The sequence below is a fragment of the Gadus macrocephalus genome, chromosome 21 (assembly GCF_031168955.1).
Source record: "Gadus macrocephalus chromosome 21, ASM3116895v1".
NCBI classification, from domain to species: Eukaryota; Metazoa; Chordata; class Actinopteri; order Gadiformes; family Gadidae; genus Gadus; species Gadus macrocephalus.
This window is the reverse complement of record NC_082402.1, coordinates 16,240,335-16,266,143: the sequence shown is the minus strand read 5'-3', so window position 1 is coordinate 16,266,143 and position 25,809 is coordinate 16,240,335. Positions and strand designations below refer to the sequence as shown.

The following is a 25,809-nucleotide window of genomic DNA, read 5'->3' as shown; positions in this document are numbered from 1 at the left end:
GGAGAGCAGAGTACATTTAGATGACTGGTGACATGGCGATCAACATTTTGGGTTTCGCCTTCCAGGGAACAATCTGCAACGTTTACAAGGCAGTATGACACAGATCACAGAGTTCACCCTGTTGGGTTCCTCTGCATTTAACGCCTCCCCGCCCCCCACTCCTTGAGGGTACTGACGGAATATTAAATCGGACAAAAAACTCAATCAGAGAAAATCCAGACCAAAGGTGGCAGAGAGGACAGCACAGCAGTATGGAGCGCCATGGAGATCTGCAGCCAGGACACGGGTTGGTTGGAGTGGTGGGGGTGACGGGTCCTTTTGAGGAAACACTGTGTGGCAAGGAGGCGAGCCCTTAATAAATATCAATATGAGATGATGTGTCCTTATCCAGGGTCACGTTTTTTCACCAAGAGTGCAGCCACCATGACAAATTGTGGACACAGGCGAGTGGACTGGTAGCTGGACTTCCCAATATCTGGATCAGCATTGCAATACACAGGACCGCCAGTTCAGTATGGCACACAATCATTCAAGGGTGTATCAGGCGACACTCTGAATTTAGCACGTATTGGCATTCATGACGGCTGGACAATATCAAATGACGAAAATGCTTTTTATTGTGAGGATAATCCATATATGTAATTAAGAGGGAGGGCAGCAGCTAGGAGCCGGTCCAACAACTACTTCTCTCTCTGTGGATACAGAACGCGAAGTCACACCTGAGCAGAGGGAGAAGCGCCTTGTGTTATGCAACATGGCCACTCGGCGCGAACGGATCAGCTGGTTAAATCCTTTACTACTGAGCACACCGGTGGAGCGTGGGAGGGCGGCCTAATGCGAAACGGGGTCATGCCCTCCCGATGCTAGATGGGAGAAGGCTATGAGGTCGGCGCCCGGGAGGTTAGGGCTGAGTATATCATGAGTTGAGTTGATCAGCTTGACCAGGCTCTGCACGGCAGACACCTGTAGCCAACAATATAAATGCCGATATTTGGGTGGGACATATTATCAAAACGGCGATATATCGTCGCCTTTAGTCGTGCGATACGAGAATCGATACCCTGGGGCTAAATCTTATTTGTAAGACTACAAAGAAAGTGACACAAATGCACCTGGTCCAAACGGAACCAGCCCTCCATTAGCGGGGCTCTACCTGGACAGATGGGCTGTCAGGTCTGCAGCGCCTTGCTAATGGCGCCCTGCAAGGTGCTGCATACTGCAGGTCCAGTTCTCCAGCCGTACCGTGCAGGCTCCTTACTTCTGTCCCACCAGAGATACGATACACTGAATTATTCATCAGGCCGCGCCAGGAAGGCACTTTTTTTAAATGCAAAGGAACGTCACAGAGCGAACAACCTTTAAATAAATGTACAAAAGGTGGTCACCCTTTCACAAACACAGTCACTGACCCTTTAAGTGAGGAGTGAATGTTGAGGAACCAAGCCTAAGATTTTTACTCTTGTGTACTGTACAATAAGATGTAATAAAAGTGATTCTGATTCTGATTTAAATGCTACTCCTACAAATGTTTACATCATTTCTAGGGATGAACCCGAATATTAGATTATTTGTTCCCTAGCTAGGTATTTCAATCTCAATGAAGTATTCAGATATTTGTTTTGTTGAAAAGCTGTATCTAATCATGATAATGTGTTGGTTAGTTAGTCAACATGAATAGAACAGGTATTGATGTTTATCCATGTATTTCGATCGCCCATATAGCGGCCATGTGATTTATCACCAGGTAAATAGCAGTCCTTCTGTGAAATCTATTCCAAATCACTGACGTGATATGATTGTCTGGCTATTTTGTGTTAGTAATTGAAGCATTTTAGAAACCGATAAAATAAGTTGTTAAAACTAGATTGTGCAGCAGTGGTCTCCGCCCGCTATGTTTACAGGCAGTGAAAGATGAGCACTACTGATTCTTTCCTTTCTTTTTTTCTACGGCAATATTATTTTGGAAACCTAACCAATATCCAAAGATTTAAATTATTTATTTGGGCCAAACCTAGACATTTCATTGGGTGCCGCATCTCAGGGACTGTGTAAGGCAGTAGGGTCTGTCCTAAACAAGGTGCAGAGTGGTTACATCATCCCATCCATGAAACAACAGGGTGAGGAGAGACAAAACAATATGATGTTAACAGGCCACCTGGGCTCATCACTCTCCATTGGGTAAGTCTCCTAAGACACTACCTACCAGCCTCTGCGGTTACACAAAGCATAGGAGAGAAGTACATGCTCATTGTCACTCTTGATTTTGGCTCATTCCCATACTAAGGGCCACATTAATTCTGGTTGATTATGCAGAATTTCAGATGTCGGTGTTCAATGGTTGCCATCAGTACGTCATTTATATTGTTGTGATGTATAGTAATATCGTCAGCACAAATAAATTTGGTTTTGCCTTGCGAATGAGCAGTTGTTAAGTTTCACCAAAAGAAAAACACACATCCCCACAATAAACGTGACATTTAACACACGTGTGCTGTGCGTGTTTGTTCTTGAGCAAGAGCCTATAAAGAGAGCCATGGCAGTCAGACACACAAACAATAACATGATTCTGCTGAATCCTTTAAACTGCTATTTTGTATTTATAGCAGCGAATCTAAAAAGCCTTTCCCCTGGAGAATGCCAGCTTAACGCTCTACTTTCTTACACGCTGCACTGGAGAGAGAGAAAGAGAGTGATAATAGCACAACCGTGCATTTAGACTTGGCAGCTGAGTAAACTGGCTGAAGGATGTCACAGCCTCACTTCGCAGCTCAAAGATGACGATGGAACTTTGCTAAATTTTCCCTCCCCCGTCGTCAGAGACACAGACACGGTCAGACCAGTTTGAGGTGTTGATAAAACGGCCAGACAAGATTTTCAACTTATTTTGAAGGTTTGAGGCCATCAATGAGTCATCATGACTACATCCAAGTTTTATAGTAAATATGGGGGCCAGGCATAACATAAACAATGCCAGGACGCCATTGAAGTTGGCAGAGTATCTCTCTCTCTCTCTCTCTCTCTCATGGTGGATATGAGGGCAATCCATTGATGTTAGCGGTGCTGCCAGTTTGCCCACCTCTAATTGGGCTTCATGCAGGATAGGCCTGGACATTAGGCAGGTCGCGGAAACAGGATGCTATAGTAGGGGTCCCAACAACTACCAAATACAATACCACTTCTCTACGGCCACATAGAGGAACATTCAAAGACACAACTGTGAAAGTGGGGCAGAGTGCCAGATGAATTACTTCTTTCTTTAGAGTCTTAATAATGAAGATTAGTAGCTTTAAAGATAAATGTGAGCATGCACACACACACACACACCTCGACTAACCTCACTATTGTGTCCTCTGAGGTTGAAGTTGATTCTTTGCGGTGTTGTGCGGTCCCTTCTGCGGTGGCTTGACGTGAACGTGACACCGACTACGCCTCTCCCGTTGCCTGTAGCGAGCCATCCCTCTTCGTAGTAGCGCTTCCTACACACCGGCTTTTCCTTCTCGCTCTTGGGCACCCGTCCCTTCCACGACAGGCAAAGGATATTTGAGTCGCTGCAGAGAACAGGTCCATGCTCGACAGCGGCGAACATTCCTGCTGTATGTGTGAGAGAGCGACGGGAGGATAAAAGGAGTACCCAGGCCGGTAGCGACTCTCTGAAGTGGTTTGAAATGCTAGGAGCGGCACACCAATGAGGATGAATCGGTGCTGGAGGGACAGCGATGACGGTGCATAGTAAGCCTGCTTTGTTTTTTATTTTTTTATCTAGTTGTTATGACTTGACATCTAACTCAAGGTGTTCTACTAACCTTGTTGTGGGTTTTTTGCACGTTATGATATAAATAACAGGCCTAGCAGCACTTTACTGCGTTCAGATGATATCATGATGGATCACCAAAAAGAAAGGCACGTAATCAAGTCATGTCGAGGTGTAAAATCCAGGAGTAGTCCATTCAGTTCTGTATCAAACCACTAGGCAGCGGAGTGAAAAAACAAACACCATAGCAGTTGCTCTTCTTGCAATTAAGCCATGACAACCTAATAATGACTGAAAAATCTGTGTGGCGCTCTTATATTTTCGATCTATTCATCCTCAAACTTCCCTATACCTCCACTGAAATGGAGTACGGCGCAATCCAGTCAGTCTTCATCCCTTGGCCTCAGTCCCTTTAGTGTGATAGCTGCTGTGACTGGGAGGAGTAGGGACTCCTTGTATCAGCTGTCAACCCACAAGTCTGCCAGTTCTCCCAGCGACGTCATCACGTCAACGCGCGTCCTTTTCCAATCAGCGTTGGAGTACCCATTAAAGACTGAAGAGAGGCAAGAAAAACAAAGGACACGATGCATTTATTACCCGTTCAATACAATATACAATCATTTAGTGCCCCCCATAATTGGAAATAGAGTATAGATAGATAGATATATTATTTGATGATAAACGGGTGAGAAACAGTGTTCAACAGACAGATTATTATTATTCATAATAAGCTATGTGAGCTATACAAAGACCCAATGGTGTAGAATGCGAATCATACAAGGGCACACCAGCCCACCAAATCAATTTAAATCAGACCACCAGTCAAACATGGCTCCTACCAAGCAAGCGTTGACAGCTCAAAGTGACTGTAAAGTGTAATTAAACAACATAGCGGGAGCCACTCAAAGCCCCAGCCAGTCGGCGGTGGAGAAATATGGTCAACATAAACACCCATCATCAACATAAGCATTGTAGCCAGAATACAACTAGGTTATCGTTAACAACACACAACAGGCACGACATCACACAACACCTGAAAACGTTTTTTTTTTTACTATAAGCGTAAGCGTAGGGTTAACCGTTTCAAGAGCCGAAATGTGTGTTAAGAAACAATGGGAGACGGGGTTGCAAATCATGACTGGCAAGGTACAATGTACCAGTGATTGCAGCTAGCTGGCTAACTAGCTGCCATCAGTCCACCATGGATGGCAGCTAGCTGGCTAACTAGCTGGTTGAGTTCGCCAGCTAGCTACCATCCATTGTACATGAATGACAGCTAGCTGGCTAACTAGCTGTCATCAATGTACCATTGATGGCAGCTAGCTGGCTAACTAGCTGGTCGAACCTAAACCTCTCCGGTCGGCTCCGTCTCCCCGGCTGTCTGTGACTGCTAGCTCGCCTCGGCTAAAGATGTAGCTTGACTGATGCCTTCATGTCGTTTTAAATACTGTGTGTCTGACAACATGAAACCTGTCAATCAAACGGTATTGCAGTCGCGAGACCAGGTGAAGGAATATGATGAACACTACAATGGAAGAAGCGCCGCGGCGGACGAACCCGTCTTACCTCGTCTGTTTGTGTGTATGCGTCAGTGTGTGTGTGTGTGTGTGTGTGTGTGTGTGTGTGTGTTGCTCCCTGGCAGGCCCGACCAGGGCCCGACTACCGCGTCACGTGACACACGGAGCAGCCCCATAATGTTTGAGCATCTCAGATGACGTTTTTTTTTTTCTAACCATTTTTATTCAGTGAAGGCCATTGAGAGAAGTCTCTCTTTTTCAATGAGGCCCTGATTACAACATGCAAATAAAAACAGAAATACAAATGTACAATAACAAACAGTAGGTCAAACAACCAGAATACAATTTCAATACATATCAATGATACAACACAATGGGATAAAAAAAATAATGACCTTTTATGATGAGGTTTATTCATTCAACGAAAAATGTTCGACTAATTTCTATAGCTGTTTATTTTCAGGTGGCTATCTTCGATGTGGGCGTCGGCCTGGCTGTTCATGGGCCTGAGGTGAGTTCTCTATCGCTTTGGCCACACTTTAAAACATGAAGGTGATGCTCGTGTTCAGGGGTTATACTGGGCCAGTCAACAATTGGTCTCATCCAATTTAAGAACTGAAATTCACACATAGAGATATTAGCTCTGTTCGAAATCGTTCCATCTCATAGGTCCCATGAGCTCTACCGGAAGGGGCGGACTTCGCCACTCTTTCTGTTTCTCCTCCGTTCCTAACTCCGCCCCTTGCCCCGCCCTCAACAAACATGGCGGCGCCCGTGAGGTTCACTCGGATCGTTTGTGCAATGGCAAGGATTTCCTCAGGAATTCCACTTTTGGTATACTACTCCTATCTCCTTGTTGTTCGTAGTCCCACATTCGTTGTTATAAACACAATTACACTGAACGAATTTGAGATGGTTGTTTAATATATTATCTTTGGCCGCACCGGACACACGGCAGTGTCAATGTTGGTATGGCCAATGTTATCACGTCATAGTTGAGCTGTCATGTTTACCGCAATTGCTGGTTAAACCTTCCTATTTTTGGTTTCAGGGTTTGAGAAGTTTGAACGCCTGTCGTGGTCACAGATCATCACAAACACTACGGTAATAAGTCAGTGTCTCTAATGTCAAAGGCATCCCTCCACCATCCCTACACCATTAACAATTATGCCTTTAGACTATTAAATAAAATTAATTCAAGTAATATCTGAAATGCATTGAAGTCTTCCTTTCCTTCGGATATTGACGTTCCAACATTGACGTTCAACATTCTAAACTCAGTGTAATAGGTTTAAAGGCACCCAGTGCAACTTTCGAGACTTAAAAATAAACATTCAATTTCTAGTCTTTTTTACACGTAGTAAGTTTCAATAACTCCATACCATTACAAAATGGCGGCATTGTTGTTATCGATTTTGTATCAGTTCTCACCACACAACGACGTCTCATCTATGCTGCTTAAATGTCGGTATGTAATGGTATGGAGTTATTGAAACTTAACGTGTAAACGTGTAAAAAAGACTAGAAATTGAATGTTTATTTTTCATTGAATGTTTACATAAAGTTGCACTGGGTGCCTTTAACATTAAAATGTATATTAGGCAAAAATGTATTAACTATCCATGTTTTATGGACACTGGATGGGTACAAGGATATGATGATTCTGTCTTGTTCCTCCAGAGCTTCATTCCACAGGGCCTCCTCTTTGGCCTTGACGTCTTCACAGGTGAGTCGTCTTATCTTATACATTTATTGTTGTTTTGCAAAATGATTATTCTAATTGAATAGAAAACTATGCTGCTTCTAATTAAGCGTTCATGAGAAATCAGTTGAGCCAACTCCTTTCAGAAGAGTTGACCTGAAAAGGGGTGTCTTCTTCCTCTTTTAGATCACAGTTACAGACGAGCCTGACACACTGTTCCAGAAGGTTTCAGTGCTGGTCAAGGGCCATGACAGATCCGTCCTGGACAGCTATGAATTCTTTGCCACCATGGCAGCTAAGGAGCTGGGCATTACTCTAGGAAATGTGTAAGTCTCAGTTCCTATTAATTAGTCCATTAGTTTTGTTACTACACTGATCCAAAGAAATAAAGGCAACGCATCATACAGATGTCGTTTAAAGATTTATCTTATCGCTTTCTCTCTTGCATCAGCAGACTCTGTTAAAAAAAATATACATATAAACAATAATTAATAAGAATAATTTAATAATAAATCTAATTTTAAAGTCTCTCCAAATAGTATATACAGACCCAAATAAAAAAACAATTACTGCATATCACATCCAGGTCCATGTAAAGGCAAGTCAACCAACATTATGTACAATTATTAACACCTAAATGACAATTACCGGGCTTGTGAGCCTTGGTATGTCTTTCCTCTGCAATGGTTCATAACCATAATGGTTATGCCCTTAACTAAACTCTGTTCATGTAACCCGTTACACTCACACCTATTACAAAATTGACCTTAAATAAAGTTCACTTACTTTTTTACCAAACATTATTTTAAGGTGATAAATTGTAGATATATTTTGAGCATCTTACACTTTTAACATCTTATTTATATTACATTTGTAATCCTTTTTTAATGGCCTTATAAACTGAAATAACTATGAATGAATGGCAGAAATATATAAGATGAACATCTCAATGAAACATTTCGCTGAGACACAAGTTGATCGACAGCAAATATATGTTTATACAAATACATTCATACTCAGGTTCAGTTTTATATCATTATCATTTTGGGTCGCAATGACGTTATTGAGGTTGCGAATTTAGAATACTACTTTGAGCTTTGGTAACTTGATAGGAATGTTATTATTTGTTACATTTGATCAACTAAATAATCAGTGGAACAAATATCAATAGATTCAATTACAATGAAAATTAGCAAGCAGTCGCAGGATTGGTCTCCAGAGGCCCTGACAATACCTGCATGACATGTGTAAATAACCAATCCTTATCATTGTTTCCCCCCTCCTCCATGGTATCTTAGCTTTGAACCTCCAAAGGACGTTTTGAGGCTTACTCTCCTGAAATCCATTCACATCTTTAAAAAACACAGAGTGCAGTATGAGATGAGGACACACTACCGCTGCCTTGAGGTAAGCAAACAATGCAGCAACTTTTGGCCTTCTTGAAAGGGTTGAATTGGGGTTTAGAATAATCTCCTAATTTTATAGGGAGGGCTTCCAATGTCATGTCCATGTGGGTTGATCAAATGAGGTATGATTTTGATGATAGTCATTTGCGTTTTCTTGTAGCTGTTCCGTTTAACAGGCTCTACAGCACAGGTGTATCTGGAATACATTCAGAGGAATCTTCCAGAAGGGGTCGCCATGGAGGTTTCCAAGGTATGGTGCTAAAGCGTACCACAGAGATTGGGGTGTCAAACTCATTTTAGCCCAGGGGCCACATGGAGGATAATCTATTCCCAAGTGGGCCGGACCGGTAAAAATATGGCATAATTATGTAAAATTAAACATGCTGTGAGCACACCAAACACAGGTTTCCCATTTACTTCCGTGAATAAAAAGGACGATGACCATTTTTCTTGGAAAACTCTGCACTCTGTGTCCACCTTTCGTCTTTTTGACAGAGACATTTTGGGGCAATGAGAGTGCCAAAGCGCATAATGTTGAAAGTATAAGGCAGAACGACAAGGTAGCTACGGGCTAGCTGCACTACCTGTTTATACTTGCTCCCTGCTCAGCCCCGGTATAAAGTTTGCTTGCTTAACATAATTGCTATTGCGACTTCTAGTGGACACATTAAGAACAGCAGTTTCCTTCATTGAAAAATAGCAGATCATTTTACGTTACATTCCAAAGCGACTTCCAGTTACACACAATTGTCCAGTAGTTCAATTATGGCGACACATTAGTGCCATAATTCACTAATGTGATAAAAGATGCATTCGGGCGTATTATATTATTCCCCACGCGTATATATTAACTGCGGGCGCGCAAATGATCTCTGCGCGCGCGCAAATTACCTGCGCGCGCAAAACAGCCTCTCGCGCGCGCAAATTACCTCAGCGCGCGCAAAACAGCCTCTCGCGCGTAACAGCCTCTCGCGAAAGATGTTTTTACGCTCGCTCGAATATAATTTTGCCACTATGGGGGAGGGAACCAAGGCAGGGTGGGCTTTCCTATGATTGGCCGTTTCTGAAGCGCGATATTTGATTGACAGCCCTCCTCAGCCTTCCTCTCATTCAATTCTGAATTGTACAGTAAATGGCTGAAACGATAGTTACGTATTGTAACTCTAGATTCTATGAGTATAGGCGCAGCCTTTTAAGGCTATCGCTATTGGGTTATCCCTAGGCGTGAGCCGTAGCACTGAAAAATGTGTAATCCCCGACCACCAACAGCGTGGGCCTCAATTACGTCCGCGTGCGGCGTGCCTCAACGACGTCCGCATTTCGCATATATAGTCGGGCGCCGGCAGACGTTCTGCTCCCAATAAACAGATTTTCTTCAGCTATTTAAAGGACAATGAGGCCGACACTTAAAAGGCTGCGCCTATACTCATAGAATCTGGAGTTACAATACGTAACTATCGTTTCAGCCATTTACTGTAGCCTACAATTCAGAATTGAATGAGAGGAAGGCTGAGGAGGGCTGTCAATCAAATATCGCGCTTCAGAAACGGCCAATCATAGGAAAGCCCGCCCTGCCTTGGTTCCCTCCCCCATAGTGCCAAAATTAAATTCGAGCGAGCGTAAAAACATCTTTCGCGAGAGGCTGTTACGCGCGAGAGGCTGTTTTGCGCGCGCTGAGGTAATTTGCGCGCGCGAGAGGCTGTTTTGCGCGCGCAGAGGTTATTTGCGCGCGCGCAGAGATCATTTTCGCGCTCGCAGTTAATATCTACGCGTGGGGAATAATATAATACGCCCAATGCATCTTTTATCACATTAGTGAATTATGGCACTAATGTGTCGCCATATTCAATGTACAACAAATTAATCAGTGCCAGTCAATGCAATCCATGTAATGCTAGGAAGGATTTAAAAAAATAAATAATTATATGTATTTTTTTACAATACTGTACTTCACAAAATCATCTCGCGGGCCGTACATTTGACACCCCTGAGAGAATATAATCAGAATCCTTACCATATGAATGTGCCAATAATCTCTAAAGGTCTAAATCTTGTTCTGTGATTATTCTCTGTGTATGGTGTGTTTCACAGCCAAAGCCAAGACCTTCTCGTCCATTATTTGATTTTCTGTCAGATTGCAGTGGCGAAGGTTCCGGAGCATATTCTACAACCCATGTGGGAGGAGCCAACCGCTGACAACGCGCCCAGTCCGACCGCTGACCTGAAAGGCTAAACTGACCAATGGACACTGAAAATGTACATTATACAAAGGAGTTGATCATTATTGATTTGAGATAGTCCTCTACAACAGAAAAAAACTTTTTGATGTTATCAAATGTAACTTAAATTTATTGTATTGTTTCAGCCCGTTTCTACTGTGCCTCTTATTTGTTTTAGTTTCTGTGGGAGTCTAATGTATGGCTAATAAATATTGATCATATTCTGTAATCAGATATTGTCTGTTTATGCATTTATATTTTTATATTTGTAGGATTTTTTATATTATTTTGCCCTTTACAAATTAGCTTTAAGCGTTCATAATGCCACATAAAAGTTTCGCAGTAGTTAGTCTTTTGGAATATGAAGTCAGGAAACCAGCCAGAAGTAATTCATTATATTTCTCTGTTGAATAAACGTATAGGACAATGGGCACAGATTACACTCTACCAATCAGATAGATTCGCTTCAAAGGTCATATCAGCGGAGCCATAATATTTCCTGTCATACCAGTAGATTTTTGTTAATATGGCCTTTATTCCAAAATTATTGAGATGTTTCTTTGCTGTGCTTTATGAAGAGCTGCCCTGGCTGCCCTTTCAGAGCTCCACATAAGCTATTTGAGAATGACACTGTTGCACTGATCTGATAAGATAGTACTGATCTGATAAGCTAGTCCCTCACAAGGAGAGATGAGGAAGGCAAAACTCTTGTTTCTGTTCCTTCACATTCAATATAGACCCGTACTGTATGTTTCTCAATCATCCATCAGAACTTTTAAATGCAACCTCGGCATTGAACAACAATGGTTTCATAATCTTTATAATTCTTTATTCAAAAACGTCCCTTTTTTCTTATGTCTCCTATAACTTTCATTTTGGTTCCACGGATTACATCACACAATTAATTTAGTGAACAGCTGGACCTAGTGGTGTACCATGTATATGCAAGTCAGTAAGGCGAGAGGGTTACATGGGAGGCCCAAGGCTCCCCTGGACCACAAGGGAACTACCCATCTGTCAGTTGATAACAGTAAGTCTCATGCGTTCAACCATACCGTCAGAGAAGAGAACTGCAGAGATATAGGTAGACATAATTATCTAGGAAGAGGTCATAATTATATTAAAGAGCTATCTACATTCACGTTTGGTGATTTGCCATACAAGTGGGTTTTGTGCTATCGATATAAAAGTAATAAACTGAATGTAATCTGCAGCATCTTCCCAAATAAACTGATCAAATAAAATGTACTGCAAACGCTGAGAGAGCTTGTAGTTGAGCCACAATGTCTGCGGTGTGTGGGGAGAGTTCTGGGCCAACTTGCTGCTGTGCAGCACACTATATATTATAATTATAGACAAAAATTAAAAACACACAAAATCCAGATCAAAACCATCTAGGTCTGGAATAATGATTCTGTAGAAAAGCTGAGAGAATGTTTTGAGCTTACGGACTGGGGAATTTTCTTCAAAGCATGCAATGGTGACCTAAACATGTTGAATGAATCCATATGCTCCTACCTCTCATTTTGTGCTGATAGTGTTATTCCAACCGATCAAGCACTATGCCAACAACAAGCCGTGGGTAACCAGAGATCTCAAACACTGTCTCAATTTGAAGAAAATAGCTTTTATTCAAGGAGACAAACAATGCGTCAAAGACCGCACAAGGGAGCTGAAGCAGAAGACCAAGCTTGCCAAGATCAAATACAAGGACAAAATGGAGAAGAAGTTCACCAGTGGAGACAGATAATAATAATAATAATAATAATAATACATTTAACTTAGAGGCGCCTTTCAAGACACCCAAGGTCACCTTACAGAGCATATAGTCATCATTCAAAACTATGTAAAACAGACTAGGAATAAAAGGAAAACAGAGGTTAAACATGAAGAATAATAATAATTAATAACACTCAACTCAAGATGTGAGGGATGCATGGAAGTCTGAACACCATGATGGGCAGAACTCAGAATGCTGCCAAGATACAATGCCCAGACCCTGTTGCCAGTGGCGCCGGAATGATTTCAGTGGTGGGGGGGCCAAATGCGCGTGCATGATGTGTCGAACAGCGCGTGACACCTCATCATAAAGCCGGCCACTAACCGGCGCCGAAGCGCCGCGGTGCGCATTTCACGCGGGTCAATCGCCGCTCGTAGGCAAAAGCACCAATACGAAGCGGCGCGCTGCAGCACCGTTGTGACCCAAATAATGTGTCGTCACCGCAAATTAAACACTGAATCATCATAATAACTTTCTCATTGATTTCATCATTATTAACCATTATTTACCCAGGCGAACAAACTAAGAACAAAATTCTTATTTTGAAGTGCAGCCTGAAAAGAGCTAGAAGCTCTTTAAGGGGAAGTGGGAGGGGAGTGCTAAGAGTGAAAGCAAGCTTATATAAATTACACTAAGAAAAATACAATATAATACAATACAATACAATACAATACAATACAATACAATACAATAAAACAGTTAATCAGTAGGGCATGACAAGAAGGCATTTAGCAAGTGCAGGAGTCAACTTTCATTTGTTGCAGATTTTGTTTGAAGACAGAGAGAGAGGTGAAGACCGAAAGTTTAAGGGTGTTTTGTAGGGTGTTCCAGTCAAAGGGTGAAGCGAACCGGAAGGCACTGCGTCCAAAGACGGTGCAGACTTTGGGGATGGAGAGGTTGATGAATGCACTGGACCTTAGATTGCGTGGTGTGTGGGAGAGGTGCAGAAGGGAAGAGAGGTAGAGAGGTGTAATGCCAAGAATGGTTTTGTTGGCAAAATTGGGCTGAAATCGTGTAGTATGAACCAGCCATAAGCGAGCAGCAGCAGCAGCGCCATTGGGAGAATTCCCTACTAAACCAAACGAGACTCGTTAGGTAGAAACAATACTTTATTAAAGTATGCAATTGTGATGTAGAAAAAAAGAAAAAGAAAACATAAACTAAGACAGCATAAGAAGCATTCGATATATTGATGCAGATAAAGATTCTCAATCCATTTAAATTAGGCTACATCAAAATCTGAATGAATTTGAATGAACGATGACTCCGAAAAAATATCCAAACTTCGCATCAAGAGGATGTGTGAAGTGAGGGGAAAGTCTGAGGATATCTGGTCGAAAGGTGGAGAACGGAACTAGGCTATAACATAAATAGTGTCAGACTATGACAATTAAGAGATAGAGAGCATTGCAAAGGGATTTTTAGAAAGAGAGAATTTGAACGCATCATTTTTATTTTCATTTAACCTTTTCATATGGGGTGCTGTTTGTAAACTTTTGCTGCTCGAAAACGTGCTTCATTTGTTCCATATTAAACCCGAGCTTTGCTTAATTTTCCCCAGACGTAGCAAATAAACACCCTTCCATGCAGCAAGATTACAGGGGTTACATTACATATTCAAATAAACGTTATTGATCAACATGTAGAGGTAGATCGATAAAAGTAGGCCTTTATCCTTTAGGGGTAGGCCTATGTTTGTAACGTTATGTGTTAAACGTTGTAAACAAGTTTGGAGATTGATTGCTGCTGACTCAACAATCAACTTGAACCCGTTCTACTGAATTTATTAAAAAGGAATCGGCCTGCTGTCGAATCAAAATGGAATGACACCAAGTCACACAGGCCCAATACATTTTAAAAGATTTCATTTTTAATTGTTTTCCTCACTTCAGAGTATCTTCGGTACAATCATCTGTTCTACCCTGGCTTTCAGCGCCCAATTTAAAACAAATGGGTAAATTTATTAGCCTAATAAGGACAAAATACATAATTTAATTACTGCACACTAAAATATGTACAAGGGGAACATATTATAAAACACACATTTTAAATTATTATCACGTTGCAATATCTAAAGAGAAAAATAAAAACTATTTGAACAGGGTAATGCGTAACACATGTGTCCAGCAGTTACGCATGGTTCAGAAGGTCTTCCAATTGATTGATGTATTCAATGGTGTATTTTAGGGTCTGTATTTTGGTCAAAGGCTGTCCGCTCTTGCTGTAGTCAGGTGGAAGGTAGTCCCGGAGTTCGTGCAGAGCCTCTGCGAGGCTCCTCATCCGCATCTTCTCCCTCTCGCTGGCCTTCATGCGTCTTTTGGTCGACATCTTGTGTTTGGTCTGCCGTTGCGTCGCGCATGGATCCTTGCTCCGACTTGTGAAGCTGAACGACAGGTCCTGGTAGCCCTGATGTCCGCTGGAGGTCGAGGACACCTCGGGAGAGGAGCATATGGAGTCGAAGGAGGACCCCAGCGAGTTGGACTCCAGTGAGTCCTGTTGATCTCCAAACGCGCTCTCTTCTTTCTTCCAGTCCCATTCTGCGAGCATTTTGGCAGAAACGACTTCCATGTCGTTCAGACAATCCATATCCGAAAGGTCCTGAACTACTGGATTCTGTGGAGCCGCAGTCGACCTCAGACCAAAAAATAGTCGATCCTCAGAGTGCTGCTGGCTGTATATACTGAAGAGGATCTCCGCGGGTTTATGAGCTCGCAGGTTAGGCGACGAGTTCAAAGAAACTCAAGTGCTAAAACAAGAACCTCTCTCGTTGTCACCTGGGTGTGAATAAGGCCAAATAGACGGATAATGTGTAATAGAAAGACAAATAATTAGATTCCCCTTTGAGGGAAAAAGCCTGCCCTAGTTGGCGTGAGGACAATTCTCAGTGTGATGTGATGGTCTAATGAAGGAACCAAATGACTGTTACCCCTGGAGTTTAACACCTCTCCGACAAGTGCGACCTGCGTGTGTCTGCAGTCTAGAAGACACAGTGCAATTAAAAAAGGTATTCTTTAACCATTTGATGAATTGACAGACACCTTCCAAACCAAAACTATAATCCCTTTGTGCTTAGAATTTTTATAATACCATCAAAAATAAAATAAATCGATCTGAGTTTTTTGGGGGGGCGGGGGGCGGCGATGCAGTGGGGAATGGGATGTTATTACGCACCAGAGACGCAGGATGCAGCTGTCACCGGGTTCCCACTAGACACACTAACCTGCCGGACCTTTCATGTCTCCATAGGTGTGCAACGCATCACTAATGATCAAGGAGCTCCGACGCTTGTAAAACCCCAGAATTCAGAGCAAACTGACGGCTGACGGGTCGTTGGCTGCCGCACCTCCATTGTCAGATAATGATAAACAGCAGGTTTCCTACCCACTAGCCTCGTCAAATAAACACACACCACCGAAATAATGTTTGTAACTCATGCGAGTTTTAAGATTCTCAATGTTTACACTAGTCACATTATGTGACCCTTTTAGTGTGTGAAAATGTCCCGAAAAATGTATTACCATGAGGTGCGCATGGCTTTAATACAATCAAGATTATCATACATTTTTCTTTTCCAACCTTTCGACTGATTATAAAAAAGCTTAAAACAGTGTAAAGAGGGATAGTTATACTGTGAACTGATACAACTTTTTTAAATAACACAACATAATACCACAGTAAAATATAACTAAGTGAGTAAAAGATATGCAAGGACATGATTCACATCGACATTGAAGTTATTCTGGGACATAGATAACACAATGGCCTTCACATCAGATATTTGAGCCTGAGCCTCTCGGCGAGGGGCAGTGGGCTCTCACCCCCGGAAAGCGAGTCGTCGCTGTCCAGAATCGTCACAGGGGAGGACGGGGCACATGCGATGAACACATCCTGGCCCGGACTGGTCTCTGGAAGGCCGTCAATAAAGCACTCATCTGGAGAGGCTTCGGGTCGCTGGACGGCCTGCGACGTGGAGCCTGAGGAAGACCAGCCAGAGGACTTGTCTCTCTTTGGAGCTGCAGGCGCCTTAGAAGCAGGCTTGAGCTTTGTATGTCTGAGTGACTTGGACTTGGCCCTCCTCTCGGCTCCCGCGGGTCGGTTCTCGGCGCCACTTTCCTCGCTGGAGGAACATGCAGCAGTGCACACGCTCCTCTTGGCGCCCTGAGGAGGTGGCTTCCTGTCTCCGTTACCCAGGGTGACCGGGTCAAAGTGACGCTGGCGGGGAATGATGGAGGCCGAAGATAAGGCTGCTGTGACCGAGTCTGAATGAGTCCGAGGCGCTCCGCTCCCGGCGTATATGCCCTTGCTGCGACCTTGTGCTGAGGCCAATGCACATAGTTGCGAAACGTGATGGTCCCGAGATGCCTTATTTGTGCTACTTTGACTACATTTACTAGTTTTATTTCCGTCCAGCGTGTAATGCTTATCCGACAGCTGGGTGCTAGGGGCAGCTTTACCAGGGGCCGCACCATGTGGGCCCTGGGACTGGTGATCGAGATGCTTTGTCAACGGGTCTTCGGTGGTCTTCGTCTGGCCTGTTACGGCCATGTTTCGCATGAGGAGCCTCTCCCTCAGGGGTCTTTCCATGTAGCTTATCTCCTGAGCGGGCCTGGGAGCCGCTGGCCCGGGTCCGGGCGCCACACCCCCAGTGGGGAGGCTCTCCTCCACCCCGCCGCCGGCCTCTGGAGCCCCCCGGGGCTCTGCCGTCGAGGCGCTTGGGGCGGGGCTGGCCCGCGGGGAGGACGTGAAGGAGCCGTCCCAGTCGATGTCACTCAGGTGCAGCAGGTCCACGATGGTGGAGACGGAGGGCGAGGCCGCGGCGGCCGGGCGTGAGGCGAAGGACGAGGCTGATTCCACGCAGTGAGGAGGGCAGCGGTCCTCTCCGAGTTGAGGGTGCTTGGGTTGTTGGGATTGGGGCGTCGGCAGCTCAACACCAAAGGTTTCTGGGCTGTGTTCAGGTGCAGTCGGCGGAGGCGGAGGTGCAGGCGGTTCACACGCGTCCGGTTCCGATGCCACGGAGTTCTGCAGGTTCATGTGGGCCAGCAGGACTGTGAGCCCATCGCACACGTCGGTGGGCTTCTCCTTCTTACTCTTTACTTTCTTCTCTAAAGAAACAAAGACGAATATTTGTTGATGTAACATGACATAGTGAATAATACCAGGGGGAAATGAATCTACAATGGCTCAATTTATTCTTTAGTTAGTAGTGCGGATTTAAGGGATTATTATAAGGGATTTTCAAACATATTAGGGAATACTATGAGCTCTACAGCCGCTGAGTAAAGGGCCATATGAGTAGCCTGGCCAGAACTGTGAGACAGACACCTCTGGTGCATCAAAAGACTTTGGTGTGAAGCAGACTAGCTGCCAAACTTAGCATTTACAGGTGTCAAAGAGACGCTTTTTGCAAGCTACCACAACACGTTAGGTTCCTTTGATGTGGACACTTTAGAGGAAGGCTCTCAGGGAAGTCTTTGGTCAGATAGCATGGAGGGTCTATGTATGTCTTGGGGATGGGACTTCTTAAAAAGAATAACATTTGCATAGCAACAATGTTATTCATGTTGTGGTTTATCCGACATGGTTAATAAATGCCTCTACATTATTTATTTTTTATTCATGTTGAAATATCCCAAAGATCCTCCCATAATAGTAAGGATCAGGGGGGCTCTTACTCTTGGTCTTGTCCTCCTCTGCCAGGGCCTTGTCTGCCTGGTAGCGCTCCACCACATCTGGGTAGGCCCGGGAGAAGAGAGCCTCCTCTTCCACTGTCCTCACCTCGCCCTGGCCCTCCAAGGGATTGTCCTCGGGAAACGCATAGTGCTCTGTTGTGGGCAGAGGGACAGACACCAACAAATATGTTATCAGAGTTGCTAATTCCCCCGCAGGAGACGGAAGAACACTTTAGAGGAATGTTGCCAGGTTTTATTTTTCTGTTAAAAGGCAGCAGGCGACGGCATAGTCTGCCCCCACCATCACACACACACACACACACACACACACACACACACACACACACACACACACACACACACACACACACACACACACACACACACACACACACACACACACACACACACACACACACACACACACACACACACAGCATCAGTCATTCTTAACTTTAGAGAGGAGATAACACAGCAAATTCAACATATTTTTTGCATAAGCCGTCTAGGTGTTCTATTTCTGCATTACGACAGGTGGGGTTTCACAGGCCGTCGTGTTGCATGTCCTTTTTCATGACAGTTTTCCAAGGCTCAGGAGGAAACAGGTTTAGCACCTAGCGGGTGTTGTGGCTGATTTGACACCTCTAAGGTCCTCCCTAAACACCAACTCATAACCAGCGACAGAAAAGACCCAAAAGCCCTCCCAAATCTGCAGTCACCCCAACGACCCGCTTCCCTCCAGCTTGGGTGGGCTAACCTGTAGAGACATGATGTCCTTTCCCTGGAGATCGTTAGAGGATATACTTTTCAATGATTGATGTCTGAATTGAAGAGCAACAGATTCTAAACGGTGGACATTATAGATGACATCTCGACAGATGTCAAAGCAGAAATTTGTGGTGTGGTTTATGAAAGATAATTTTCACAATGAAGTGATGACTAACAAGAACACACAGACCCGGTGTGCTCCAGACGATTTCCAAACAGGCCACTCCATTCCTCACTCTTGGTTTCAATATTCTGTCACAAACAAAAACACAGAGATCAAGAATTATGCAGCAAGTGTTGGACCGATCTAAAAATATAATTATTTTATAATACATACCGAAGGGGTTTGATTTGTGAAGAGGCCTCTTTCCGGCATATTCTGTTCATGAGGTCAATGTAGGTCATCAGGACCAGCACCTTCTCACTGGTGTAGTGCTTCGGCCACTCCATCTTCAGAAGGGCAAATTTCTAAAAATAAATAGAGACACATTTGTCCTCCTGTGGATCCACTATGAACGATCCCCCACCGGCTCCTTTGCACCGAATACATTTCATAACAGACTTGAATAAAAACGTACCTGCATTGGCAACATATTTGGCTTCCCCCACCTAAACTTTGGCACAGGCTTATCCTTGGAGATGAGAAATTCCTCTATGATCTGCAACGGTGAACATTGTTGAATATACTTCAAACCTGAAATATGCATTGATACCAACGGGACAAGATAGAAACTTAATTCACATTACCTCTGTAAAGGGGAAATGTTCACTTGCCAGTGTTTTCCTGAAATTATAAAATAATAAGACTAGGGCATCTTTATCAAACCATGTAGACTTTTCACACAATATACTCAATTATGGGCTTGCCCTTTTGCATGTGCAGAGGCATGGGTAGAAGACTACAGAAGTGAAAATAAGTCTACTACCCGGGTCCTAGCGGGAGCTTGAACATCAGAATGAATCTCAGGATTTTCTGTTGGCGATACTCCACCATTTTGTGATGCCTCGAGAGAGTCATAGCAATGTAAAATCCTAATTAAAACGTAAATATAACGTAACATGGGCTAATCAAAACTTTTGCCATGTCTCGCTTGTTTAAAGCACAACAATGTCTCCCCATAATGACAAATACTTTCACTATCAATTACTAAACAATGACCAAAAAACATTACTATCAATGGCATTCCTTTGCCCCTATACTTCTAAAATGTTGTCATTGAGATGTGACGTCACGATGCACAAGCCCTATAAAACCCAAAAAGAAGTCTCTCTTTGTTCTATGATGAGACCTCTGTGAAAAGTATCTATACGTAGCATAGCATGCATTAACCCAATAGCTCTGTCACAACAGGTGACACTGCTTTATCGGAGAGGGACTTGCTTTCTGATGCCAGCCTCGAAGGAGTTTGCCTGTTGTGTTGTTCTGTGCCAGTCACACGGGCACTGGTAGTCGTAGTCCTGTGGCTGGCAGAACTGCCGGCTGTGGCACAGCAGGCAGCCCTGTCGCTCATGGGCCTTGGCGGAGCCTGAGGAGGGAGGAGAAACATGGACCATTTAGAATAAAACACTCATAATTAAAAGTGAAAGGTAATGGATGAATACCGGTCAGCATGATATATAATTAATAATTATAATATTATTTATATTGTACATATTTTAGAAATAGATTACTGGTGAATCTCTTCTATCATTCTTTTTGGGCTTGATTGTGACAGCATTAACTCCTGGTAACCAACCCCCTGACCCCTCCCACATCCCATTCCTTCCCTCCAATATCAGAACCTATAGGGGCAGGGCTATACCCATTACCCACCAGGGTGGAGACATAATTTGCAATGGGCAACCTTCTTTGTAGCCCCCACTGGTACGCAGGGACCCTCCTCCTGCCATTGGCGAAACCTGAAGGGGTAATTTAAGACGCAAATTGTAAAATTAAAAAAAATCTGGATTGGGTTGGTTTCTTTGGTAACTTTTACTTCAAGGTATATGTATACTCACCTGTGTAGAAGTGTTTGTCCTTTCAATTTCTGAATAAGCTTCAAAACGTGTTCTTTACCAACTCCGTGTATGCCCTTAAAAAATAGCAATACAAGTTAAAATACAAGAATTCATTTATATCTGGTTGTTTATCTAGTTAATCAGTTCCATACCTTAGGAATGTAGTCACAGCCTAGAAGGATGGCCAGACCCACCAGATCCTCTCTGGACAGATGCAGTTCAGATTGTACTCGAGATGTGCGGTAGCAGTCTACCAGCGGGTCCTTGAATAAACACAAAAGGTTCTTTATTTGTCATATGCAGGAGATAAGTGTAACTACTAAGATATACAAACGTTTCCTTGCTGCTGATAATTACTTTAATGAGCAACACCAGTGTTTTTCCTATAATACCTCCTATGTTATAAGGGTATGCCCTCAGGAAAATGCATTTTTTACAGGAACATGAACCCTTATATTCATTAGCTTGCCTTAGTTGTCGTGTTGAAATTCCTGTAAACGGTTTTGGCTCCATACAAGAAGGCGTCTCCATCGTTGGTGATACAGCCGTCTACCAGGCCCTGGGAGTCCAGGTAGGCACACATGGCCTCAGCCTCCCCGGCTGCAGTCACCCACGGAACACCCAGACAGTCCAGCATGTCTGCACACTGCAGACAGGGTGACAGACAGGAGACAGGGTGGCAGACAGGAGACAGGGTGGCAGAAAGGAGACAGGGTGGCAGACAGGAGACAGGGTGACAGACAGAAGACAGGATGACAGACAGAAGACAGGGTGACAGACAGGAGACAGGGTGGTAGACAGGAGACAGGGGGCAGACATGTGCGGCAAAACAGTGACTTGACTGTAATTATAGGGTTAGGCTTATATATATTTATATATCTATATATATATAGATAGATAAATTATATTACATATAATATATATTATATGCATCCACTTGTCCATCCTAACGATCAGTGCACTCACCTCTCGGAGCACGGCCATAAAGCGCCCTCTACCGGTGCTTTTTATTGTTGTTGTGTTTTTTGTTGATTTTGAAGGAGCCTTTTTGACCTCTCCGAAGCGGCTCTCGGTCCTCTTGCTCATTGTTTCTGCCTTCAGCTTCGGGGCTTCACCTTCCATGACGAAGACCAACTTGATCCCCATCAGTGTGAGGGACAACACTCTAAAAAATAAATTCCTGAACACATACGAGTTGTTAATAGTATCATACGAACATTGTTAGGTGCCAGATATTTTTGTACAATGAATGTTTACAAGTAAACAGTCTGGTATCAGCAGGTATCACCTTAGATGAGGCTTGGTGACTCTCCCCATCATAGCCTGGACGTGCTGCGCCTCGCAGACCCACAGGCTGAGGTCCACGGCTAAAGTCTGTCCAGTTAAGCTGTATAACGGCACGGATTCTCTAATCGGCCCAATTGTAGACCACAGATCCTGCACACCCATTACAATGTGAGTATTTTTGCATCCAATTTAAACGACAAAACGCGTTGGCCTTTCACATCCAAATTCGGTCTGTTTTTCAAAGTGTCGCGCCTAAATCACGCGTCATCTTACGGCGCCCGGTTACAGTCGTTGCTATGGATACGGCGTTTGTGTTTATATGCTTCGTTGTATCTACATTTCTCCACAAAATAAAAAATAATACTTGCGTGTGTGAACTCATGGCGAACACTCTAGCTATTCCTTCAAAATCATACTTAGAAATATGTGGATTGGTTAAAGAAACGAGTTTCCATATCGCTAAAGGTGTCGCTGAAGTAGGTGACATTGTTTTAACTAAGCTTTCATGCATTTGATATAATATTTGATATTTGTAATTGATTTGATCTGCAACAATATAACAGGGATTAAAACAGAGATTCCCCGGGACGTTTCTGGATCCAACCATTCACCCATTTCTTGAATGTGAATGGCATGAGTACCTCTGCAATAAGAAAATGGTATGTTGATGATTATTTTACTACATCAACTGATTGAGTTGGACTGTAGCAGCCGATGTCCACGGCCATCAAGGCTGTGCACAATGTCTCATAGTGGTCATATATAACATCATCTGAAATTAGTATTGAATGAGAAATGTTAAATTAAATAAATAATCAAAGAGACTGTAGCCGTTCTTAGAGGTTCACAGTCGACGTGCAGTCTCAGTTGAAATGGCTGTTTGCTTCATGTCTTTATCATTTCTGCTGTAATTTGATTGAACACTGCCATGCTGAATCAGAACATATGAGTCATTTAACACCTCTCACTTAAGGAACTGGGTGGCGAGATGTGGAACTTCTCAAAAAACCTGATGTGCTTTCTGAATGGAAAACTCCTTGGTGACGAAAAGGACCTTGGCACCTGGGCTGAGACACAGTGGAACTTCACTTTCACCAGGCCACATGCACTTGTTCTGGCCATAGCTAAAGACCACTACTGGAAACACCTCAACAGCACAGGGGCAAGTACACTCGACAGTCGGTCATAGATCGGGAGGAGTGCATTTCACATCAGACACACATCAGACACATCATACATTTCTTGTATTCATCCACAACTGTGCTTTTATTCACCCACACACTCCTTTTCTATTACTCTCTGGGAAGCATAGATATATATATCTTGAGGGGAGATATTGCTTTTATACAACAGTTCTAAAAGCACCATTTATTAGTCAAAAGTAATAAGCAACAACAGATTTTCATTTGTTTGTTTATTTAATGATTTATTTGGCTCAGCCAACACAGATCCGTAACTGGACTGGGACTGAACTGTTGCCAAGCAACACATAAACACACTACCAATCTATGCTACATAAAGACTGCTAATAACATTAACGGTTATTAGAAGAACTGTAAAGTGGAGTGATACATGTATTGTTAAAAGTCCCATAGCTCTAAACTCTATATCAGCACTCATGGAATGCCTCTTGTCCAATCAAATTACTTGGTCGGAAGTAACTGTTGTATAAATATATATATCTTGAAGGGAGGATTTTGGCCAATAAAGCATTGGGATGGTCAGTAGTGGGATGGTCATATTCCTTTACTTACATTTATTTTTGGTTAGCAAGCCTAAAGTTCTGTCAGTTTAGTCTCTTTTATTTCCCTATAGAATCAATTTGTCTTCATGGATATTGACATTCGCAGTGAAGGAATTGGGAGGTTAGTGTTTGAGGTAAGGTATTGGCATGACATCCAAAATGTATTTAAAATCTATATAGTACCAAATAGTTGTGAGATGGGGAAATCAAAAATATTAATTGTGTTAATTATTAATTAATTATTGATTAATTATTGATTGTGTCAGTGTCACAATCTTTCTTCCCAGCTCTTCTCCAATGTGTGTCCAAAGACATGTAAAAACTTCCGGGCTCTGTGCACGGGGGAACTGGGTCTGTCCCAGGGGGGCCTCATGCTGGGCTATAGGGGCTCTCTGTTCCATCGGGTCGTGCCCAATGGCTGGATACAGGGGGGAGGTATGGATGTCAGCTTCATGAAAACCTCTATGTTAACATTGTAAAAATGCTGTGTTTCATTAGCATTTATATTGACCCCCTCCACAAATCACTAAATGAAATATATATATATTTTAGATATATCACCAGCTGGAAAAGGCGACGGAGGGGAGTCGATCTATGGTCCATATTTTGAAGGTAAATTCAAAAACCTTGCTATTTACTTGTGTGGTTGGAGATGTTAATCAAGTTATAATCTGTTTTCTCTGGCTCTAGATGAGAGCTTTGCGATTTCCCATAATAAACGAGGCATTCTCGGGATGGCCAATCAGGGTCCCCATAGCAACAGATCCCAGTTCTACATCACTATGCAGCCAGCCCCCTGGATGGACAAGAGTTATGTTGCCTTTGGGTCTGTGCCACTTATTTATTTGATCAGATGTTTGTCTACTACATCGTGGCAGATTGTTCAGATTTTCATTCAAGATAATTTATGTGTTTCTGCTTCCAAAACTCTGAAATTAAGTACTTGTACAATTTCATTCCAGTCAACTGGTTGAAGGCACAGATTTCATGAAGAAACTTGAAGAAGTCCCTACATGTAACGAAAGACCCAAGCAGGACTGTAGAGTGGCAGATTGTGGAGTATTGGAGCCATGATTGCTCGACTTACTTTTCTTCTTCTTTTTTCTTTCTTTGCACCAACTTTTGTAAAATGTTGGCTAGTCTACTATGTTGATTAATTATTATCAGAATAAAAAACATACGATATCTGGGGATAATTTGTATATACCAAATGTGCAGGCCCACCGCTCCCTATACGCAGAGTACGCAGAGTGCGTAGGGCACCAAGTAGCCTACCTGAGGGGGCACCAAAAATTAAGGTTTGTAACCCCCCGCTCGCGTAGGCCACCGAAACGGCCAGCAGCGGCCCTGCAAATGTGTATCAGTCTAGTCAATCAGTCTATAGCCTATGTGACAACACACACCCGCACACAACAATTGTTGATAATCCAATATGCTATCGTAGCCTCCTATGTCAGTACTGACATAGGAGGCTGCATTGGCTAAAGTTGTTTGGACGCACAATGTTTTTTTACAACAAGGAGAGGCAAAGTTGTGCATTCCAATTCAAACAAAACAATAATTGGCAAGTAGGCTACTTCTACAATTTGGCGCACTCAACAACTGAATAAATGCCGGTAGGCTTATAGCATATCGGAGACTGGCACGCAATCAGTGCACTTGCAAAAAACTAAAAATAATATATTTGTTAAGAAATGTTTTGAATTCTGAATACTGGACATGGTGAGCTTAAAAATATTTAAGTGACCATTAGTGACAATAAAATTTGTATTTTTTCTTCTTTACAAACTTTTAGACCCCTTCAAATTTTGCGGGTCGAGCCCCCCCGGACCCCCCCGTATTTCGCACATTGATCCAACACTTTCAGCTGCCACAGCGTAATAATGCAGTTGGCAACGCATTTCTGTTTAGCCCTCTGAGGGAAATGGTAAATGGATTGCATTTATGCCGCGCTTTTCTATCAAGTAG

The 25,809-nt window shown here is 43.1% G+C and overlaps 5 protein-coding genes across 12 annotated transcripts in view; 2 read left to right on the top strand and 3 right to left on the bottom strand.

The window, feature by feature from the left end:
- Nucleotides 1-5,398, bottom strand: part of tulp4a (TUB like protein 4a) — a 34,579-nt gene extending 29,181 nt beyond the window's left edge. For 3 of the 4 annotated variants that reach the window (XM_060041562.1, XM_060041561.1, XM_060041563.1), the window contains exon 1: nt 3,335-4,304. In XM_060041562.1, coding sequence (XP_059897545.1) covers nt 3,335-3,586 — 252 coding nt within the window. In that variant the 5' untranslated portion in view covers nt 3,587-4,304. Of the gene's footprint in view, nt 1-3,334; nt 4,305-5,317 lie in introns of those variants that run through there. The other variant, XM_060041560.1, reaches the window with a different exon arrangement.
- A 565-nt stretch (nt 5,399-5,963) lies between these two features.
- mrps10 (mitochondrial ribosomal protein S10) lies at nt 5,964-10,824 on the top strand. Of its 3 annotated transcripts, XM_060041693.1 has the most exons (8): nt 6,021-6,102; nt 6,210-6,237; nt 6,320-6,372; nt 6,949-6,994; nt 7,157-7,296; nt 8,269-8,377; nt 8,537-8,626; nt 10,468-10,605. In XM_060041693.1, exons 2-8 carry the CDS (start codon nt 6,232-6,234, stop codon nt 10,570-10,572), a joined length of 549 nt encoding a protein of 182 aa, XP_059897676.1. In that variant the 5' UTR covers nt 6,021-6,102; nt 6,210-6,231; the 3' UTR covers nt 10,573-10,605. The 3 variants fall into 3 exon arrangements, with proteins under 3 accessions (XP_059897674.1, XP_059897675.1, XP_059897676.1); XM_060041691.1 differs by lacking the exon at nt 6,210-6,237 and having other exon boundaries at nt 5,964-6,102; XM_060041692.1 differs by lacking the exon at nt 6,210-6,237 and having other exon boundaries at nt 5,965-6,102; nt 10,511-10,824.
- A 3,399-nt stretch (nt 10,825-14,223) lies between these two features.
- Nucleotides 14,224-15,392, bottom strand: msgn1 (mesogenin 1). Its single transcript, XM_060041559.1, has one exon. The coding sequence runs from the start codon at nt 14,959-14,961 to the stop codon at nt 14,506-14,508; it is 456 nt and encodes a 151-aa protein (XP_059897542.1). The 5' UTR covers nt 14,962-15,392; the 3' UTR covers nt 14,224-14,505.
- A 503-nt stretch (nt 15,393-15,895) lies between these two features.
- Nucleotides 15,896-22,388, bottom strand: LOC132449743 (flap endonuclease GEN homolog 1). 2 transcript variants are annotated; one of them, XM_060041555.1, is made up of 13 exons: nt 22,099-22,388; nt 21,777-21,990; nt 21,280-21,456; nt 20,963-21,073; nt 20,811-20,884; nt 20,626-20,711; nt 20,194-20,338; nt 19,560-19,596; nt 19,391-19,471; nt 19,150-19,280; nt 19,003-19,064; nt 18,048-18,197; nt 15,896-17,477 (listed from the first exon to the last, which is right to left on the bottom strand). In XM_060041555.1, the coding sequence occupies exons 1-13, from the start codon at nt 22,257-22,259 to the stop codon at nt 16,141-16,143; spliced, it is 2,766 nt and encodes a 921-aa protein (XP_059897538.1). In that variant the 5' UTR covers nt 22,260-22,388; the 3' UTR covers nt 15,896-16,140. The 2 variants fall into 2 exon arrangements, with proteins under 2 accessions (XP_059897538.1, XP_059897537.1); XM_060041554.1 differs by having other exon boundaries at nt 19,150-19,262.
- Nucleotides 22,389-23,331: 943 nt separating this feature from the next.
- ppil6 (peptidylprolyl isomerase (cyclophilin)-like 6) lies at nt 23,332-25,026 on the top strand. 2 transcript variants are annotated; one of them, XM_060041557.1, is made up of 5 exons: nt 23,332-23,975; nt 24,129-24,276; nt 24,394-24,453; nt 24,532-24,667; nt 24,804-25,026. In XM_060041557.1, exons 1-5 carry the CDS (start codon nt 23,928-23,930, stop codon nt 24,913-24,915), a joined length of 504 nt encoding a protein of 167 aa, XP_059897540.1. In that variant the 5' UTR covers nt 23,332-23,927; the 3' UTR covers nt 24,916-25,026. The 2 variants fall into 2 exon arrangements, with proteins under 2 accessions (XP_059897540.1, XP_059897539.1); XM_060041556.1 differs by having other exon boundaries at nt 24,108-24,276.
- The last annotated feature ends 783 nt before the right edge of the window (nt 25,027-25,809 follow it).

What these genes read in the sequence shown, in the direction of transcription:
- ppil6 (XM_060041556.1), top strand. Translation starts at nt 23,928, where the DNA reads ATGGATATTGACATTCGCAGTGAAGGAATTGGGAGGTTAGTGTTTGAG. An exon ending in TTGGGAGGTTAGTGTTTGAG is followed by an intron (nt 23,976 to 24,107) that starts GTAAGGTATTGG and finishes TGATTGTGTCAG; the next exon opens with TGTCACAATCTTTCTTCCCA. An exon ending in TGGCTGGATACAGGGGGGAG is followed by an intron (nt 24,277 to 24,393) that starts GTATGGATGTCA and finishes TATATATTTTAG; the next exon opens with ATATATCACCAGCTGGAAAA.
- mrps10 (XM_060041691.1), top strand. Translation starts at nt 6,031, where the DNA reads ATGGCGGCGCCCGTGAGGTTCACTCGGATCGTTTGTGCAATGGCAAGG. An exon ending in CCTCAGGAATTCCACTTTTG is followed by an intron (nt 6,103 to 6,319) that starts GTATACTACTCC and finishes TTTTGGTTTCAG; the next exon opens with GGTTTGAGAAGTTTGAACGC. An exon ending in CACACTACCGCTGCCTTGAG is followed by an intron (nt 8,378 to 8,536) that starts GTAAGCAAACAA and finishes GTTTTCTTGTAG; the next exon opens with CTGTTCCGTTTAACAGGCTC.
- msgn1 (XM_060041559.1), bottom strand. Translation starts at nt 14,961, where the DNA reads ATGGATTGTCTGAACGACATGGAAGTCGTTTCTGCCAAAATGCTCGCA.
- LOC132449743 (XM_060041555.1), bottom strand. Translation starts at nt 22,259, where the DNA reads ATGGGTGTGCAGGATCTGTGGTCTACAATTGGGCCGATTAGAGAATCC. An exon ending in TTCGAGGCTGGCATCAGAAA is followed by an intron (nt 19,597 to 20,193) that starts GCAAGTCCCTCT and finishes TTATAATTTCAG; the next exon opens with GAAAACACTGGCAAGTGAAC. An exon ending in TCACAAATCAAACCCCTTCG is followed by an intron (nt 19,065 to 19,149) that starts GTATGTATTATA and finishes TGTTTGTGACAG; the next exon opens with AATATTGAAACCAAGAGTGA.